This window comes from Cygnus atratus, chromosome 15, assembly GCF_013377495.2.
Source record: "Cygnus atratus isolate AKBS03 ecotype Queensland, Australia chromosome 15, CAtr_DNAZoo_HiC_assembly, whole genome shotgun sequence".
NCBI classification, from domain to species: Eukaryota; Metazoa; Chordata; class Aves; order Anseriformes; family Anatidae; genus Cygnus; species Cygnus atratus.
In genome coordinates, this window is record NC_066376.1 from 11,660,850 (window position 1) to 11,677,937 (window position 17,088).

Below are 17,088 nucleotides of genomic sequence, written 5' to 3' on the forward strand. Positions count from 1 at the left end.
CCAGGAGGCTCCTCCGAAGGGGAAAGGCCCAGGTAAGCAGGGGCAGCAGGCACCTACAGCAGCAGCGGGTCACCTCACAGGAGCTGAGTAAATGAACAACCAAGAGGACGCAGCGGGGATGGGGTGGGCATGACAGGAGTGCCTCAGAGTGGGTGAATCAGAACAAGACAAAACTGCTTCACTCCACTAACCTCTGCCCCAGCCTTCCTCCCCCCCAGGCCTACATTCTCCCACACTGATACCTCTGGCTTTCTCCAGCTACAGCATAGCAAGTTTTTATTCCAGTCAAGGCTTCAGCAAAGAATTGATGTTGCACAATATACATCTGACACCTTCATACCCCCAGCCCACACATTTGGTCCTGTCCCTTCACCCAGGGAGCTTCCACCCATGAGTTATGCTTGGTCCCTGGGACACTGCAACAAGCAGGACATTCCTCTGAGCTAACGGGCTCGTGGCACAACCACCGCAGCATGACTGAAACATCAGTTTCTCAGGGTACAAAACCGAGTGCTCTTCACTGAAAAGACTGATGACACATTCTTGGGTTGCAGCCCAGGGCAGGAAACACCCTCCAGAGACTGCTCCAGGGAAAGAGATGAAAAGCCAAGCATGTGCAGACTTTGTCACTACAGGACAAGACGTCTCTAGCCTTAAAAGCTGCTCCAGCCTGAGCAGAGCAGCGCTGAAGTGGAATCCTCACATCTTCTCACCAGACCAGTCCTGTACACTAGTTAGCTAAAGACATTATATTACTGTGCTTGCATTATTGGTGTGCAAAAAGTCTTGGACAGTCTCCCAGATTTCCCCCCCCTTACTTCCCTGCAGTCAACTCCACCAATGGCAAGGGAACAGTTTGGAAAAGGACATGGTGCGCCTTGCCACCACCAAGAGCCGGGTGGCAGCCTTGGCATCACATTAGGTACCACGCTGCAGCTCCTGCTGCCACAGCAACGCAAGCCGCGAGGATCAGCTGCACCAGGGGCTGCTTTGCCAAGGCCACGGCAGCGTGGTAGGGACAGCCGGGTGCTGCCTTGCCTGCTAGAACACAGAAAGCATCGTTAGTGCTGCGAGTCTTTCGCCACATTCATGCAGCTGCTCCCTCACTGCCCGCAACCTACCTAGTGTGTCTGCATAGTAAGGGCATTTGCGTAGGTCTCCTTTTCCATCGTGGACTGGAAGGCCTCCTTCTTGGGCTTCTTCCGTCAGCGACTTGCCGATCTTGTCCAGCTCATCAAATACCTGTGCGTGGGCACAGTGAGCACACAAAGTGAGCGGAGCCGGGCAGCTTTCATCCAGACCCACGGGATGATCTGGAGAACAAGCAGGAGCTGCTTCTGCCTCCCTCCACCCAGATCCCAAACGCAGCATTTGGTACTCATTTCAGAGCGCCTTGCAGGCAGATGTGTGGTGACGTCTGGGATGCGCCACAGCTCAGAAGGCGCAGCCCATACCAAAAGCTGTTAAACCCAGCAGTGAGACGCGGCATCACCCTGCTGTTTGCCCTCTAGCCTGCCACAAGGCAGAGTTCTCCCCTCCCTGCTGCCAGAGCTTCTGCAAGGATCCCAACAAAGGAACCTGCCACGTCCTGCCACACTTCTGAGCAGCTTAAACCACAGTGACCTGCTATGGGCACAGATGAAAGCTTGCATCCAGTAACTGAGACTATGCTCATCCCCCAGCGCAGCTCAGTCACGTTTTATGAGAGGCAAACACTGAGGGAAGTAAAAAGGGGCCACAAGCTTACAGACATGTCTGGCCACTCAGCAACGTGCGGCATCTCTGGGTGAGACATGGGATGAGTAAAGTGCAATGCACTCAAATTGATTGAGGCTGCCTCAAAGGGAGAGCTTTGCTCTCGCTGCTGCTTCAAAGCCACACAGCCCTTGGCAATCTTATGGCAAAGTTATCTCAATTTAGCCTCCAGGGCTCAGCTGTGGTGCTGGTGTGTGGGAGGAATTCCTGCCTGATACCAGCCATGTCTCCAGAAACTAGCAAAAGAGCTATTCAACCTAGAATCCCACACAGCAAAGGCAGAACCTCCCCCCACACACACCAGAGCCCCGCCACCTGGCCTCTGACCCAAACCACTATGCCCAGGTGAGCAGTGGACTGAATTAACCCAGGCCTAAAAGCTGGTCCAGAGCTGGAAGTAGCAGCACCTACATCTATAGGGGCTCAAGGGATGTAGTACCTGCATGTTAAATCTGAAGGCTCTGTTGGCCTCTTCCACGATCCGTTCCTTACAGCTCTTGTCCAAGTCTAGTGCATTCAGCCTCGCTCTGTACAACTGCTTGAACTGCTGCGCATTGGAAATGTTTTCAAACACGTAGAATTGGATCCCTTCATCAGTACTGGGCAACTTCAGGGCCCTCTGGGCTACCTTCTTCAGCACCTGGCCACCTGAGAGGTCCCCCATGTAGCGTGTGTAAGCATGAGCCACTAGCAGCTCAGGCTCATGCTGCCCCACATGGTGGATTCTGTCCACATAGTGCTGTGTTGCCTCTGAGCACCGTATCTTCTCTTTCCAGTCTTCTCCATAGAAATATTTCACGTCTTTGATCAATGCTTCTTTCCGGTGAAGCTCTAGAGGGAAATACAGAGGAGCAAAGACTGGGTTGTCCTTATTGCGATCCATTTCCTCTTCCAGAGCAGAGTATGTGAAGTAAAGTGCCACAGTAGCCAGCTACGGACAAAGCACAGCGGATGTGAGAGGCCATTCACTTGAGAGGCACATGACACTTTGTGGCTGCCCCACCCCTGCACGGAGCTGGGGTACATGAGGAGAAAACCCCCCGGCTCGACACAAAACCTGCCTGGAGAGCCCGAACCAGGCACGTGTCACTTGAAGAACCTTCTCTACCCGTGTTCCTAACAACACTGCCTACAGAGCAGGAGCTAAGAATTAGCCTAATGTTACCAGCTGCATGCTCCGGGCCTCCTGTCACCTTGCTGGCGAGGCACAGGGACTAAGCTCATCCTGAGGGCACAACCAGCACCAACAGCCTCGTGCTAGAGAATACCGAGTGTGCCAAGACTTTCAGGACCAGACAGTGCTACTTGTACCCCAAATCCCACCCCTTCTGTTCAGAAGAAAAAGGAATTTGATCTGAAGTCAAGCTTTAGCTTTGACTAAGACAGAGACTAGCTTTGCCTCCAGAGGCCAAAATCAGTGCCGCAAACCCACCCAGACTTCACTCCTGAGCAGCTCACACCACCAGTGTCTGTGTGGCAGCTGCACCTGCCCCAGGCAGCCCGCAGACACGTGGCCAGACGCCCAGCACTTCCACCCAAGTTGTTCTGGGCCAGCACGCTCCAGCCTGCATCAGTCATCGAGTACGTCAAAGAGCTCCTCTGCCAAGGAGCACAGCCGCACTCACCTTGAAGAGCTCCTTCTTGATCCGTCCTTTCAGGAAGTCTTTGACAAACTGAGTGTTCTCCGCACGGTCGTGGGATTCCTTAGTCCCATCCTTCAGCAGCTCTGAAAGGTCGGTGGGGCTGCAGGCAAGCAGGGAGAGCTCCTTTCACTCCACCTCCAGGTACAGCGAGCAGCTTGTCCCTGCTGCGTTTGGAGGGAGCCTCCAGCCCTCGCCAGCCATCCTGGGGGGTCCCTCAGCCCACCCCAGGCTGCAACTGGCACCACCTGGAGGAGGTGACCGGGGCAGCAGCCAGGCTCCCACGGGCCAGCCAGACTTGCCGGTGCGAGAGGCCTGATCCTTACCGGAGGCTCAGACCCAGGATGCCGAAGCAATTGCCAAGAATCCCCAGGTGCTTGCACTGTTACTTTTCCTTCTCACCCCTGTGAGCCCCAGCAACGCTAAAAAAGGAGACCTTGAGCGTATGAAGGGCAACTACCAGGGCAGGCTAAGAGCTCAGTAGTATCCCTCCTTGGTCTCCACAGATGAACACACAGGCTTTTCTAACTGGGGCATCAGTGGTATTATATTAGTTGCTGAAGAAGAAATGAGAGCCCAGCAACAAAACAGGGCAGGAACATCCTTAAAAAGCTGACTTATCCTGAATTACACTGGTTTTGCAGGTTTTCACAGGCTCTCCTTCTAGAAATGTATCAGCTTAGATTACAGCCACTGCACTACCTGAAGTTTGGTACAGTTCTCAACACCCACGCTCACAAAATTATGCCACAGTGCATTTTGAACATGCTATCTGCAGCTAAGCAGTCATAAAAACTGTGTACGTTAGCTGTAAGGGAGACTTTGAACACTCCACACTCACGCATCCAACAGGCTAGAGAAGGCCTGGACACAACAGGAGCGCCTGGAAGCGTAACAGGCTCAGTTTCGTGAGTAGTCCAAGAGAAGCAAACCCGACCACTCAGGTATCCTGGGAGCCACCCTACTCACCCTTCTCATTTCCATACCTTAAGTTTTTGCTTTTAAGACATGATTCATGGAGTGCATTGAGTGCAACGGCATCACGTCTACTAGCAGGCAGCTACTAATTGCACAGAGGGACAACCAAACAGTTCTGTGTACTGTTGGATGAAGTATGAATACATGTATGTTCTGCAGAACATCACCTTAGAGAAGCAGCCCCAATCTCTGTAGGAATAATGCAGCTACTTATTTCCCTTCGCTGAGGGCAGCCTCAGTCCCAGCTGGACTTGTTTCCAGCTCAGCTTACTCAGGCTGCTCCACATCCACTTTTCAGATCAATCCTGTAGATACTGAAAAGGCTGGAGAAGAGCATAACTGAGCAAGGAGGCTGACGCTGTGCCTGAATCTGTCTTTTAAACTAACCTCCAGGAACAGACCCTTGCCTAGACCAGTGGGTGTTCTGCGAAGACAAGAGATGCAGCTCACTGGAGCAGAGTTCACCTCTAGAGTCATCTTTCAAAATAAGAAGCTGCTATCACACGAGGCTGTCCAGCAAGCCATGAAAGGCCAGTTCACCTTGGCAAGGAAGGCACAAACAAGACTGCTAAATGGCCAAAGCACTTCTGAAGGTTGAGTAAAGCCTAAAAAAAACCCTGCTTGTTGATCATTCCTTCCCATCCCTTCCACCCTTTCACTACACTGTTGATTAAACAGACTTCACTGCACATGCATTTGATTAATCACCTATTCTAGTCCCTCACTCCCTTTCGGATGCGGAGGAATACCACTCCTTTACCTGGGAGCTCTCCCGCCTTGCCCAAGACCCTGTCTGTACCACGTCGCAAGACAGGGCCAGCACTACTCACCTGACGTTGTCATCTTCCATTTCCTCATAGCGTAAGCTTTCCCCTTCGTCTCCCCTTCCGAGCTCTCCACAAGGGACGGCATTGCTGGTCTGTGCTGGGGATTAGGCACTCTGAAAGGCAAAGTTAGAGCGGGATGTTAGAGGGAAGCTGCCTTAATGGAAGGGATGTGTAGGAAGCGTCGAGCAGCCCAGCAGGGAGTCCTGCAGCTGCACCACACACAGGGCAGCAAGGAGCAGCCACCGGCCCTTTCCACTGCACACCAGGACACTTCCAAGAGAACAGCCTTGCTCGTTCAGTTCAGCTCCTCCAAACCTCAACACTAACAGCCAGCCGACAAAACCTTGCTCTCAGAGGAGCCCCACGAGACCGGGAGCAGCCTGCATCAGGTGTCACGCCTCAGGAGGGCTGCTGGCTGAAGGCTACCCGAGACCTCCACGTTAGCAACCTGTACTGAACCCGTGAGCAAGCCGCTTTCCGCTGCTGCTACCAAACATCTCGTCCAAGGCTGGAGTGGGAGCAGGGTAATCGGATGGGGAAGCACCTCTCCTCCGGGTAAGCTATCCGGAAGCTTGGAAGATGAACAACCACCTCAGCTGCCCAGCAGTACGGAAGCACTAAGTCAGACTCTGACGCCCCACAGCTCCTGGAAGAAACGAAAGCCTCCCTGCAAGGGCATATGAACAAGTCCCAAAGCAGGGGCAGACCCCACTGCTCTGCCTCCCCCAGGCTGTTCTCCACAAAGCATCAGAGCAGCTACTATTGAGCAGAGTGAGCTGCAAACAGCGTTCCTGCTACCACCCAGACACTCCTCTCCCACCGAACAGGGTTTACTCCAAACCCCAGAAGCAACTGCAATCTCCCCCCCATTTTGGGAAGAGAAAAGCCTCCGCGGATGTAGCAGGGTGCACGAGAAGCACCCAGAAGCAGCAGCAGGTTTCTACCTGGCTTAGCCCAGCTGAACACCCTGGCTATGCCACAAATCCAGCCACCTCATTTAGAAAATGGAGCTGTAATCCGTGCTGTGCTGATTACACCACCGAGTTCCAGGCAGCCTTGCCAGATGAGGCAGGCACTAAGCTCCCTGCTGGCTCTCCAGGAAGCCCTGGCTGCTCAGAGGGACCCCTCCTGCTCTCCCAGCTTGGCTCCCACCTCCCTGCGCAGGCTGCACCCGTGGGCTCACCACTCGGCCCCCGTCTGGAGGCCGGGGAAGAGATGAGCAGATCGACAGCTGCAGGCACGCCAAGCAAGTCTGCACAGAGCCAGAACAGGGAGATCGCCTGGTGGCTCCAAGCTAGCAAAATGCTAACGCCAAGAGTGCTAGTTATAAATTAACTGCCCCAGCTTCCAGCCCTCGGGTTACAGCTACCCTTACGGCCCTGCAGAGCAGCAGGAGCTGGGGCTGAGCTCACCCCCGGGTATGGAGGAGCAGGGCCCTGCCCCAGCTCGGGGACACACCATCGGGGCAAAGCTTTTACCCATGCTGGGGCGCTCCTTGCACTCACTGCCACAGGGCCTGCCCTGGGTGGGAGCGCAGAGCAGTGCCCAACGGGTCTAAACCAGGCTGCTCCGGGACAGCAGCCAGCCCCACACAGCAGCGAGAGCCTCGGAGGTGTTCTGAGCACAGCCTCAGCGGGACACGAGGGGATGCCCGCAGTGCTGCTGGTTGCCCCTGCCCAGGCCCAGAGAGAAGCCTGCCACGGGCACGAGTGGGCACAGGCTGCCCGCCCAGCAAGGCAGCCAGCTCCCTGCCGACAGAGGGGGAGCTCTTCATGGCGGCCTGGCTTTCTGCTCAGCTGACTTCAGGCCTGGCACTGCCCAAGAAATGCAGCTTCCAAGCCTGAGCCAGAGGAACTGGTTCTGATTTGTCTCATCCCTCCCAGGAGCTGCAGCCCCGAGGCAGGGCGTGCTGCCTTCCCGGCCCCGGATGCAAAGCAGCAGGCACCAGGAGCCACGAAGGGCGCTTCAGCACCGCTCATCGCCTGGAGGAGGTACAAAGGCAGAAGGTGAACCCAACCCAAAGGAACACACAGACCAAACTCCAGAAATTCGGGGGCAGCAATGGTCAGAGGCTCCCAGTGGCCAGACATACACAGCACAGCTCCTGAGCTCATCTTCGACCAAGGCAAGCTCGCTAACACACCCACGAGGCAAGCCCCGCGCCCCTGAGCACACTTTGTTTAGTAGCACTCGCCAACACCGGCGCTGTGCTCGCCAGGCTACGCGGAGAGCATCTGGGGGGGCTCAGAGGCACTTGCCCAGAGCTGTCACCAGCGTTGCGGAAGCACAACTGCTCAGCACGGTGAGCTGTTGTTCAGGTAGCACTGCCACCCCTCAGAAGAAGGTGTTAGCACACAAGAAGTCATTTAAGGACCTCGGCACGCTCTCAGACCCACATCCCGCGTGCCGTTTTTGTTCAAGCTCGGTTCGACGTGCTCACCTCCACAGCAAAACGTAGGGCAGGGACACCAGTCCCTTCAGCACGAGGTGAGGACAGCACACGTACAGGAAAATAAGGAAGCTTAGATCTTCCTGATACAGGCTCTAGCACAGACAGCTCCCTGATGAGCCACAAACTCAAGAGACAAGTCAGCACCAATCAAAACCCCGTCCTCTTCCATATTAGGATCCTGAAGAGAACTTGGAGGAGGGGAAAATCAAAGCGTTGTAACCCATCTCACCACAGACCGCTGTTTTTACTCAATAACAAGCAGCTGAAATTCTATGACATGGTCACTGGTCAGAGCACTGGCTTCTTGGGCCATCCCTCTCCTTCAAAGGAGGCAGTGTCCTACACGCCGAGGGGGAGGTTTGAGCAGCTGCCTGCCTCCACTTCAGAGGCCAGAACACGGCTGCGTTTGCTGGGAGCAGCTCTGTGCTCATCCAGCCCTGGCTGATGTTCAGAGTAAACACATACCTCCCCAGCACCCTGCTTGGGAGGAGTCCAACGGCCACGAGACCTGGGGTAGCAGGGCAGGAGAAGTGGAAAGAAGTTTTGGTACAGGACAACTCAGCACTCCAAGCGTTTATTTTCCAATAACAGCACTAAAGCCCTCCTAGAAGATATTCCCATCTCATCTAGCCGGCACTTGCTTTTCCCCTACAGACATCTGCACAGCGAGCTTCACGCTCGAGGTGCGTGGCCGTTGTTCTCAGCGCAGGACGACGCCTAACCCCGGGATGACCCTGCCCTTTGAAGGAAGTCAAAAGGCTGCACTGCAGTAGGGAACTGAGACTAGCAGCCCTGGCTTTGCTCAGGCACTCTCAGAGGTTCAATAATTCACAGAACACCCACTCAGTACAGAGTTCACAGTTGCCGTTCAACTAGCACGCGACTTGAAGGTGCTTCCCCAAACACACACAGCTTGCATCCTTGCATTGAGGATCAGCACAGCACGGCTGGACGTACTTATTCGTCTCACCTTTGAGATGCTTCCTACAGCTCCAGGCCTAGCAGCTTGAAGCCATCACCAAAGTAACCTGGCAATTATATCAGAAGAGCTTCTCAACTCCTTCTCCCTCTAGGGAGGTACTTGGCTGGTGGAAATAGAGACCCACAGTGTAAGTCACTACATTTCCTGACCCCACCTGAGTTTCAGACTCTGCCTGGACACAGCCAGTACCTCAAGCCTCAGGCACTCCCAGCGGTGCCCAAACAAACACGACTTCTGCCCCCCTCCAGCTGCAGCCCAGCACCTCAGCGAGTTCATCGTGGAGGGAAGCTCCTGGCGAGCTCACAGACCGCTGCGCTTGCCCAGGTGGGTGCTTCAGGGAGCAGCCCTCGCAGCAGGCGGCCCGTCAGCGCTTTACCTTCTCGTGTGGGCCAGGGGAGCAGCGCAGGGGGCAGCTCGGTCAGCCAGGGGCAGGCAGGGCGCAGCGGGACGAGCACCCAGGCACCGAGGAGCACCGGCCCTGCGGGCGCACAGCTGGACGTGCCGGGACCGCCGGCAGGCCGGCACCGGGCCGTTACGGCCCCACGCGGAACGCAGCCGCGCACGGGCGCCGAGAGGCCGGAGCAGCGCGGCCACTCCGCCCGACGGGGGGCAGCGGGAGGCCCCGAGGCCTCGGTCCTCCCAGCCCCGCTGCGGACCGGGCCGGCCCCAGCCGGCCGAGCTCCGGAACGGCCCCGGGATGTGACGGGAGCCCGGCGGGGCCGAGCCCGAGCGCCTCGGCCTGGTGGCGGCGGGCCCCGGGCCCAGCACCGGCGGCGAGTCCCGGCCGGGCTCCCCCCAGCCCCCGCCGTTACCTCAGGGGCGGCCCCGGCCCCGCCGCGTTGCCATGGGGACGGCGCCGCGCACGCGCACCACTCACCGCCCGTCGCCGCCGCCGCCGCTCTCGCGCTGCCCCGCGGCGCTGACGCGACTCACAGCCCGGCCGCCCGGCATTTATATGCGGGACGGCGCCGGCGCGGCCAATCACCGGCTTCTGACGACACGCGCGGGACCGCCGATTGGAGGAAGGGGCTGCCACGTGAAAAACTAGGGGCTCTCGGGCCCGCCCCGCCGTGGCCGGCGCAGCAAGCCCCGCCCCCGCCGCGCAGGCGCAGTGGAGGCTCCCGAAGGGCGGGCGGCCCCCGGCCGTGAGGGGGCGCTGGGCTCCCGGGGGAGGCGGCGGCGCCGGGCGCGGGCGGCGGGAGGGAAACGGGGTCAGCGGCGGTGTGGTGAAAGCTTTATTGGCGAGTCTTTTTGTTTACCTCGTCAGCGGTTCGCAGGCTCTAAGACGGTCCGTTTACTTCCCCCTGTACGTTCTCCAAAGGCACGGGATCTCCCCTCCTCTAAAACACACCACTGGGAATATTCCACGCTGCCCGAACGGCCGCCCTCCTGTCTCCCCTCAGCGCCACCCCTCTGAACACCACCTCCTCCCGCCACGGCATCACACCTCCAGTTCAGCTCTCTGCACCCACTCTCCCTTTCTTCCACCTCTACTTTTTAGGACCTCCTGAAGAATCTCCTTTCCATTCTCCTCAAAAGAAATTGCCTTCACTCTCCATCAGCGGGGCAATCGACAGAGCGAAGGGAGAGCGACGCTGGGCTTTGCTCCCCGGGGATGTCACTGGGCACCAGACCTAACTGCACCCCACTCTCACCCCTCCTGGGGCTCCCCGGCCCTGTGGATCTGCTGGTGCCGGAGGAGCGCAGAGCTCACGGTGAAGCCCTTCCCGCAGTCAGCACAGGCGTAGGGCCGCTCCCCGGTGTGGGTGCGCCGGTGCTGGATGAGGTGGGCACTCTGCCGAAAGCTGTCCCCGCAGTCCGCGCAGGCATAGGGCCTCTCTCCTGTGTGGACCCTGTGGTGGCGGAGCAGGGCTGATCTCCACAGGAAGCTCTTCCCGCACTCGGTGCACTCGAAGGGGCGCTCCCCAGTGTGGAAGCGGCGGTGCTGGATGAGGTGGGAGCTCACCGTGAAGCTCTTCCCGCACTCGGTGCACCCGTAGGGGCGCTCGCCCAGGTGGAACCGCCGGTGCTGGATGAGGGCAGAACTCACCGTGAAGCTCTTCCCGCACTCGGAGCACTCGTAGGGCTTCTCCCCAGTGTGGACCCGCTGGTGCTTCATCAGCTCAGAGCTCTGGCTGAAGCTCTTCCCGCACTCTGCGCACTCGTAGGGTTTCTCCCCAGTGTGGACCCGCTGGTGTCGTGTCAGGGCTGAGCTCACGCTGAAGCTCTTCCCGCAGTCACTGCACTTGTAGGGTTTCTCCCCGGTGTGCACTCGCTGGTGCTGGACGAGCTGCGAGTTCCCAGAGAAGCTCTTCCCGCACTCGGCACACTTGTAGGGCTTCTCCCCGGTGTGGGTTATCTGGTGCCGGATCAGCTTGGAGCTCATGCTGAAGCTCTTCCCGCACTCGGTGCACTCGTAGGGCCTCTCCCCAGTGTGGATCCTCTGGTGCTGGATGAGGTGCGATCGCTGCCGGAAGCTCTCCCCGCAGTCGGAGCAGGTGAAGGGTTTCTCTCCAGTGTGGATTCTCCGATGCTGGATGAGGTTGGAGCTCACCCGGAAGCTCTTCCCACAGTCCCCACATATCGTCAGTCTCCCCGCAGCAGGATTTCTCTGCTGGATGGTATCAGGCAGCCTCCTGAAACTTTTTCCATGCAGCATCACTCGACTTTGACTCCTCCCCAGGGGAGGTCTCTGAACCCTTTCTGACCTGTGGGGGGGAACTTGGTCATGTGCAATACTCTGGGAACTCTTCTCCTTGGATAGTTCTGACAGTAAGCCCTTGGGCTTCCCTGGCCCAGGAATGCCCTGGTGGGGATCCTCCTCTTTCTTGCTCGAAATCCCTTCCTCAGCTGCAAGAAAATGAGAATCAAGAAGAGTCACAAGCAAGAAAGGAAGCATTGGACACGGGAAATCAAAAGGGGACAAGTTCTAAAAACTCAACAGATTGACTTGAAGGTTAAAATTTTCTGGTATTTCCCTCCAACCTACTGGGTGGATTTTGCAGTGCTCACAGGAACAAACCCTGAAAATAGCCCTGCATGCTCTGCAGTAACTTGACTCTACTGAAATTATATGCACATCACAGGTAAAAGTTTAGTGCTCAAATGGAAGAAGATTGCTGCTATTCTGGGATATTATATCTGAAAATGCTATTAAAAGTTGAACTGGAAGTCAGAGAAGGGTCATAAAGAACTACCTTGTTCAGCAGAACGTTACTTTCATTACAACGGATGCAATCTCTGCTCTTACTTGTGCTGCTGGTAATGCAGAGAGAGCAAGTGCACGAAGAAGACATTGGCCCTAAGGCATGAAACATGCCCATCGCCTGCAGCATGGCTTATGCCAATCTTAGAGCAGCAGGAAAGTAACTTTCTGTTTCCAACAGTGCAGAACAAATCCACTGTCAAAGCCACTGTTGGTAGAACACAGTCTGAGCACATCGAAGATCCAGCACAGTTGATTCCAGATTATGAACTGCGGAAATCTGATAAACATGAAAGATGAAGGTACTGCAAGTCAGTGGAAGTAACGCCAGCTGAAGTTATGAACGCCTTCTGGGACACAGGCAAAAACCGGCCCTCTTGCTCACACTGTCTTGCAGAAGCGTTAATGATATCGATCTATGCTACGCAGACCCAGGTCACTTGAAAGCCTTTCGAGGACAAGGTGCTTGTATAGATTTCTAGGGCATTTACAGAGAGCAGTGACTCCTTCCACTGCTGAAATCTGGTTTGCTGAGCACCTTAACAGGCTCAAAAACCAGTAACCCCAACTGCGCTGTGGGCCTTGCTGACAGCGGAGGAACAGCTCTTAGCAGGCTTCTGCACTCAGTTGGCAAGACAAGAGCAGTGAGGCACGCACCCTTCTGCTGTCAGGGAAGGGTAAAAGGGTAAGTGGACATCAGAGGGAAGTACGTGGGATGTCGAAATGGCAACACCTATCTCTGAAGAGAGGTGTCACATCCAAATTTAAGACAGGTTAATCAGGCAAAACAGATTTCCATGGCATCTCTTTACATGGACTTCCAGAGATAAAGGCTGTCTTGCTGTTGACTATATGTAGACCCAAAACATGGAACAGGCTGAAGTCTAAAGCCACAGACATGGAGACCTCCAGATTTTTTTCTCCCCCAAAGTGACATAGATTTGACTGCTACCTTCTGATTCTGTGAAAACTCTTGTGAAATAAACTGGTAACATATCGGTCCTGTGGGACAGACGTACAAACCACAGGCGCTTCCTGTGGTCTGGTAGAGCTGCGATAAGGAACTGCATGCCTTGGAAGGCGAGAGTCACTACTGAACCGTAAGTATGCAATAAAGGAAGGACTTCGAGCCTACAATTTCTAACCAGACCAATATATACACATATTTAATCTTCCTCTTTGTAGTCAGTGTAAGAAAGCATTGCAATATGATTTCACAGCAAACTCCTGAGATAACTTTCATGGCAATCTGGCATGGTAGTTAGTCCAGTTTTTCCCTCAAAGTTTTCGTTAAAATCATCCTTTGAGAGAAACAGGAACTGGAATTTTGCTCTTCACCATGAAGGTATTTCCATTTGCCTGCAGTTACATCCATCCAGGCCTGGAGGAATAGTGTAAGATGATACCCAAACACAGGTTAAGATGACATTTCTGTCAGGCCAGCATGAAGCTCTTGACCTGTACCTCAGACTTACCAAGTAGACGATGGAGCTAGTGAAGTTGCTGTGCTGCTGTTGTGCCACAGAGAGATATTCTTCACCTTCCCTAAATTTGGTACTTACACAGAATTTTGTTTCTTTACGCAGAACTTGAAGAAGTCTTCAAAGCACACAAGAATCAAGTCTTCTACGGTGTTCTGTACTTTTTGGGGAAATTCAGAAATTTTAAGCTTCATATTACATTGTTTACTGCCATGGTTCCAGCTCTCCACTATGAAACTTCTACAACCATTTTTGTTACTTCTGACCTACCAGAAATCTTAACTGGTATCCAGGAAAAGCTGTATGTATAGGGTTTAATTGAAATCATGGTGACTGTAACTTTCTGAAAGTATTTTAAGTGGAAGAATGGTAGAGTGTGCTGGGGAGGTGTCACCCGTATGCTTATTCCCTTCCCTGGCATCTACTTCTGGCCAGTCCTGAAATCCCTGAGACATGGCTCTGAGCCGTACAGACCTTTGGTCCAACTCAGCAGCGCTGCTCACATGGCCTCACAACACAGCTGGACTCTTTTAACTGTTGTACCTCACTGTCAGGACTGGAAGGTGGCTGATGTGATGCCAGAGAAAAGGCTCAAGGGGAGATGCAGGGACCAGGAAGCCCGACAGACGTTCCAAGCAAATGAACAGAAACTGGAATATAAGAATTACTGACAGATGATCAAAGAGGGCATACTGGGGAAGAGCTGGCATGGCCTTTGGAAAAAGTAGTCTCATCTCACAAACCACTTAGAGTTCTTCAGAGATAACACCAGTGTTAGCAAAAGGGATATCTGGCTTCCAAAAACATTCCTGAACGACATTTTTGCTTCACCAAAACTGATGAAGAAACTAAATTGCCATGGAAAAAGTGACCCAAAAGAAGGTACTAATGGAGCAAAGGGGGAAGTGGAGACATCTGCTGATGAGTCTGTGTTATCCAGGGTTAAGGAAACAAAGGATGACTGTAAAGATCAGCTCTGGCACAGCCTTGTGATAGTGACCAATTAGGGGGCAGGGGAACAACAGGGGACATTCACTGCAGGTAAACAAAGAACTGCAGGGGAGGAAAGCCTCTATACCTTGCACTTATACGAGGATGAGCCTAGGGTGTTCTTGGTATCATTTAGGAACAGCATCTTGGCACTAGAACACATTGATGAAAAACACAGCTGCTGGGCATGCAAAACAGCTAACCAAATATTAGCAACTGTTGGGAAAAGAATAGAGGGGAAAAATAGAGTGTCATTCTTCCCTGCTTCTCTGAATCCACAGTAAATCCACATCCTGATTACATGCAAGGGGGAGGATGGATCCCCCATCTTACAAAAGCTCTAATAGCACTGAGAAAAATACATTGAAAAAAGAACGATCAAAGGAATGGCACAGCTTTTTACTGGAGATGACTCATCTGTCTGTTCTGCTTGCAAAAGCTACAGTTGATAGGGGATATAACAGATGTCTGTAAAAGCACAAGTGGCCTGCGGAGTGGGTAGGGATCCATTCTGCCCCATTTACTCTGAAAAAAGAGTTACTGGCATCAAATGAACTACTAGAAGGCGGCTTCAAAGCAAACCAAAGGAGGTAGCTAACTAAGCTGTGGAATTCCTTCCTGTAAGCTGTCATGGATGCTAAAAATGCAAATAAATTCAGAAGGCAAGAAAATACAAAGCGGGCTATGAGATACCAAGACATCTAGCTCAGGAGCTTGTGAAGACACAGACTGCTGAGGCCTGAGAAGACACATGGACACAGCACCGCCTGTTTGCTCTTGCCTGTGTCCAGTGACAGCCGTTGTCGGAGCAGACAACGCTCGACAGACCACGGCGTGACCCAGTACGACCACTGCTGCACGTTCTGGCAGGATCCGGGGGTGCCAGAGCTGTTTTCCCCAGCGGCAGGCTCCCAGACGGTCGCACCGGCCCCTTACCTGGACGGCTGCCATTCAGAGCTGCCTTCCCTTCGACCGCGCGCAGGCGGGAGGACCGCAGCTCTTCCTCCCGGTCCGCGTGGGAGATCATGGCCGGCTCCGCTCCGGGGGGTCCTGCTCGGGGAGAAGAGGGGGGACGTCAGCCTGCCTCTGCCCTTTATCGGGGCGCTCCAATGGGGGGAGCACAACAACCCCCCGAGGAGCCCCCCCCGGGCAGCCCCAGCTCCGCCGGGCGCCCGCACGCACCCCGCGGTCCCCCGCAGCCCCCCGCCGCCCCGGCCCCGCACCGCGGCGGCTCCCCGCAGCCGCTGTGTGCGGGGAACACGTGATGGCGACGGCCAATGGCGGGCGGCGCCCGCGCCTCTGAGGGAGGCGGAAAATGGCGGGCGGCGGCCCGCGGCCCTCCTGCGGCCCGGTGCCGGCTGCCGGCGGGAGGAGGCGGCCGCTGAAGCCATCTCCTGGCAGCGCGGAGGAGGCCCCCGGGCTGTGCCGGGCGGCCCCGGTGGGCGTTCGCCTCCTCCTTGCCCCCGGTCAGCTGCAATAAAAGGGGAATCCCGAGCAGAATGGCTGGTGGGGACAGCACCAAAATGCACACCTCGGTGTCAGATAGGCCCGCTTCTGTTACAACATGGCTCTACAGCACTAGTAGGGGTGCTGGTTCCCCTGACTTTTAGCTTTAACAATGCATTTTATAAGATCTTTAAAAAAAAAAATTCAGGCATTGCCCAATAAGGAACCTACTTTCGTTCATTACTTAAATACCATGGATATCTGCCTTAGTCAGAAGCACTGCTAATATATGTAATTGCCCAGAAAGCTCAAATGAGAGAAAATATGTTACAGAGAGCTTCATCCTGCTGACGTGCCCCAGCGGGGTGCAGCCAGGCCTCCCTCAGCACCCCATGGGCAGGGTGCAGCGGTGCTGCATGGACGATCCACCAAAGCCCCCAGGAACCCAACCAGCTCGGAGCTACCAAGGGCTCCGCAAGCAGGAAAGCTCCTGGCAAACACAAAAGCCTGCTCTGCTCCTCAAAGTCTGACCTGAGCTTACTGGTAAGAAGTGTCAGGCATAGGAGATGTTGAGAGTCTAGCACAACTGCTCCAGAGGGGCCAACCAGCCACAGAAGCAACAAAGAAACCAAATTAATAACTGCAAGCTGATGGTAGGTCCCTGGCTGTCAGAAAGCAAGTGTGCAGCCCTGCCTAGGTATTGCACAGGAGATGCGAAAGATGCACTCTGGGTCAACCCTGCTATTTTCGTGAGACACTGACTGGCTATGGACACACAAGCAAGCTCCATCTTCTTTCCTGCTCATCTCCAGAAGGGGATAAGACATTGGCAAGTCAGATTTTTACCTCTCTGACCGGCATTTCCCAGAAGTCTAATGTGCTTTACCTGCACAGGGGCCACCTGGCAACTCCTCCTCTTCAGAGCCCTTGAGATTGGTGACCAGCTGCCCATCCTCTTGTTCCATGCAAGAGATAATACCTGACTTAGCAATGGGCATCCTCTCCTTAGGAGAGGAGAAATGAGTTATTTGCTCCAAAGATAACTCCATAACACTAAGCACTGCCATGTGTTTGCAGGGGGAGCGCATCAGAGGGGAAATCCCTGCCTGGGAAGACACATCCCTTGGGAACTGTCCTTGCCCACAGTAGAAAATTGAGACAAATCACACGTGATAGGCGTGTGGGAGGGAGACGTGCAAGTGGCTTGGCTTTGGTCTCTTCCGACCTCCAGACTGGCAAAGATGAGTGTCTGCCAGAAAATGGAGGCAGGTGCTACAATACAGTGGCTGGGCTGGGCTGGGCTCCAGGGACCCAAGGAGCCGACCCACAGGT

General features: G+C 54.9%; 2 protein-coding genes across 8 annotated transcripts; both read right to left on the reverse strand.

Annotated features, from left to right (window-relative positions):
- Positions 1 to 259: 259 nt before the first annotated feature.
- Positions 260 to 9,605, reverse strand: HMOX2 (heme oxygenase 2). 5 transcript variants are annotated; one of them, XM_035549063.2, is made up of 6 exons: positions 9,512 to 9,605; positions 5,204 to 5,313; positions 3,381 to 3,498; positions 2,195 to 2,686; positions 1,122 to 1,242; positions 260 to 1,038 (listed from the first exon to the last, which is right to left on the reverse strand). In XM_035549063.2, the coding sequence occupies exons 2-6, from the start codon at positions 5,221 to 5,223 to the stop codon at positions 914 to 916; spliced, it is 876 nt and encodes a 291-aa protein (XP_035404956.1). In that variant the 5' UTR covers positions 5,224 to 5,313; positions 9,512 to 9,605; the 3' UTR covers positions 260 to 913. The 5 variants fall into 5 exon arrangements, with proteins under 5 accessions (XP_035404956.1, XP_035404953.1, XP_035404955.1 ...); XM_035549060.2 differs by having other exon boundaries at positions 260 to 1,041; XM_035549062.2 differs by having other exon boundaries at positions 260 to 1,041; positions 9,447 to 9,560.
- A 247-nt stretch (positions 9,606 to 9,852) lies between these two features.
- Positions 9,853 to 16,751, reverse strand: LOC118249298 (zinc finger protein 501-like). Of its 3 annotated transcripts, none has more exons than XM_035549080.1 (3): positions 16,643 to 16,751; positions 15,247 to 15,360; positions 9,853 to 11,484 (listed from the first exon to the last, which is right to left on the reverse strand). In XM_035549080.1, exons 1-3 carry the CDS (start codon positions 16,719 to 16,721, stop codon positions 10,286 to 10,288), a joined length of 1,392 nt encoding a protein of 463 aa, XP_035404973.1. In that variant the 5' UTR covers positions 16,722 to 16,751; the 3' UTR covers positions 9,853 to 10,285. The 3 variants fall into 3 exon arrangements, with proteins under 3 accessions (XP_035404973.1, XP_035404975.1, XP_035404974.1); XM_035549082.1 differs by lacking the exon at positions 16,643 to 16,751 and adding an exon at positions 15,842 to 15,911; XM_035549081.1 differs by lacking the exon at positions 16,643 to 16,751 and adding an exon at positions 15,534 to 15,657.
- Between the last annotated feature and the right edge of the window lie 337 nt (positions 16,752 to 17,088).

Coding starts and splice junctions, on each gene's coding strand:
- HMOX2 (XM_035549060.2), bottom strand. CDS start 5,223: ATGGAAGATGACAACGTCAG. Junction 2,687..3,380: donor TCAAGAAGGAGCTCTTCAAG/GTGAGTGCGGCT, acceptor CTTTGTCCGTAG/CTGGCTACTGTGGCACTTTA. Junction 1,243..2,194: donor CCTTCAGATTTAACATGCAG/GTACTACATCCC, acceptor GCCCACGCACAG/GTATTTGATGAGCTGGACAA.
- LOC118249298 (XM_035549080.1), bottom strand. CDS start 16,721: ATGGAACAAGAGGATGGGCAGCTGGTCACCAATCTCAAGGGCTCTGAA. Junction 15,361..16,642: donor GCCAGGTGGCCCCTGTGCAG/GTAAAGCACATT, acceptor CTCCCCGAGCAG/GACCCCCCGGAGCGGAGCCG. Junction 11,485..15,246: donor TCTGAATGGCAGCCGTCCAG/GTAAGGGGCCGG, acceptor ATTTTCTTGCAG/CTGAGGAAGGGATTTCGAGC.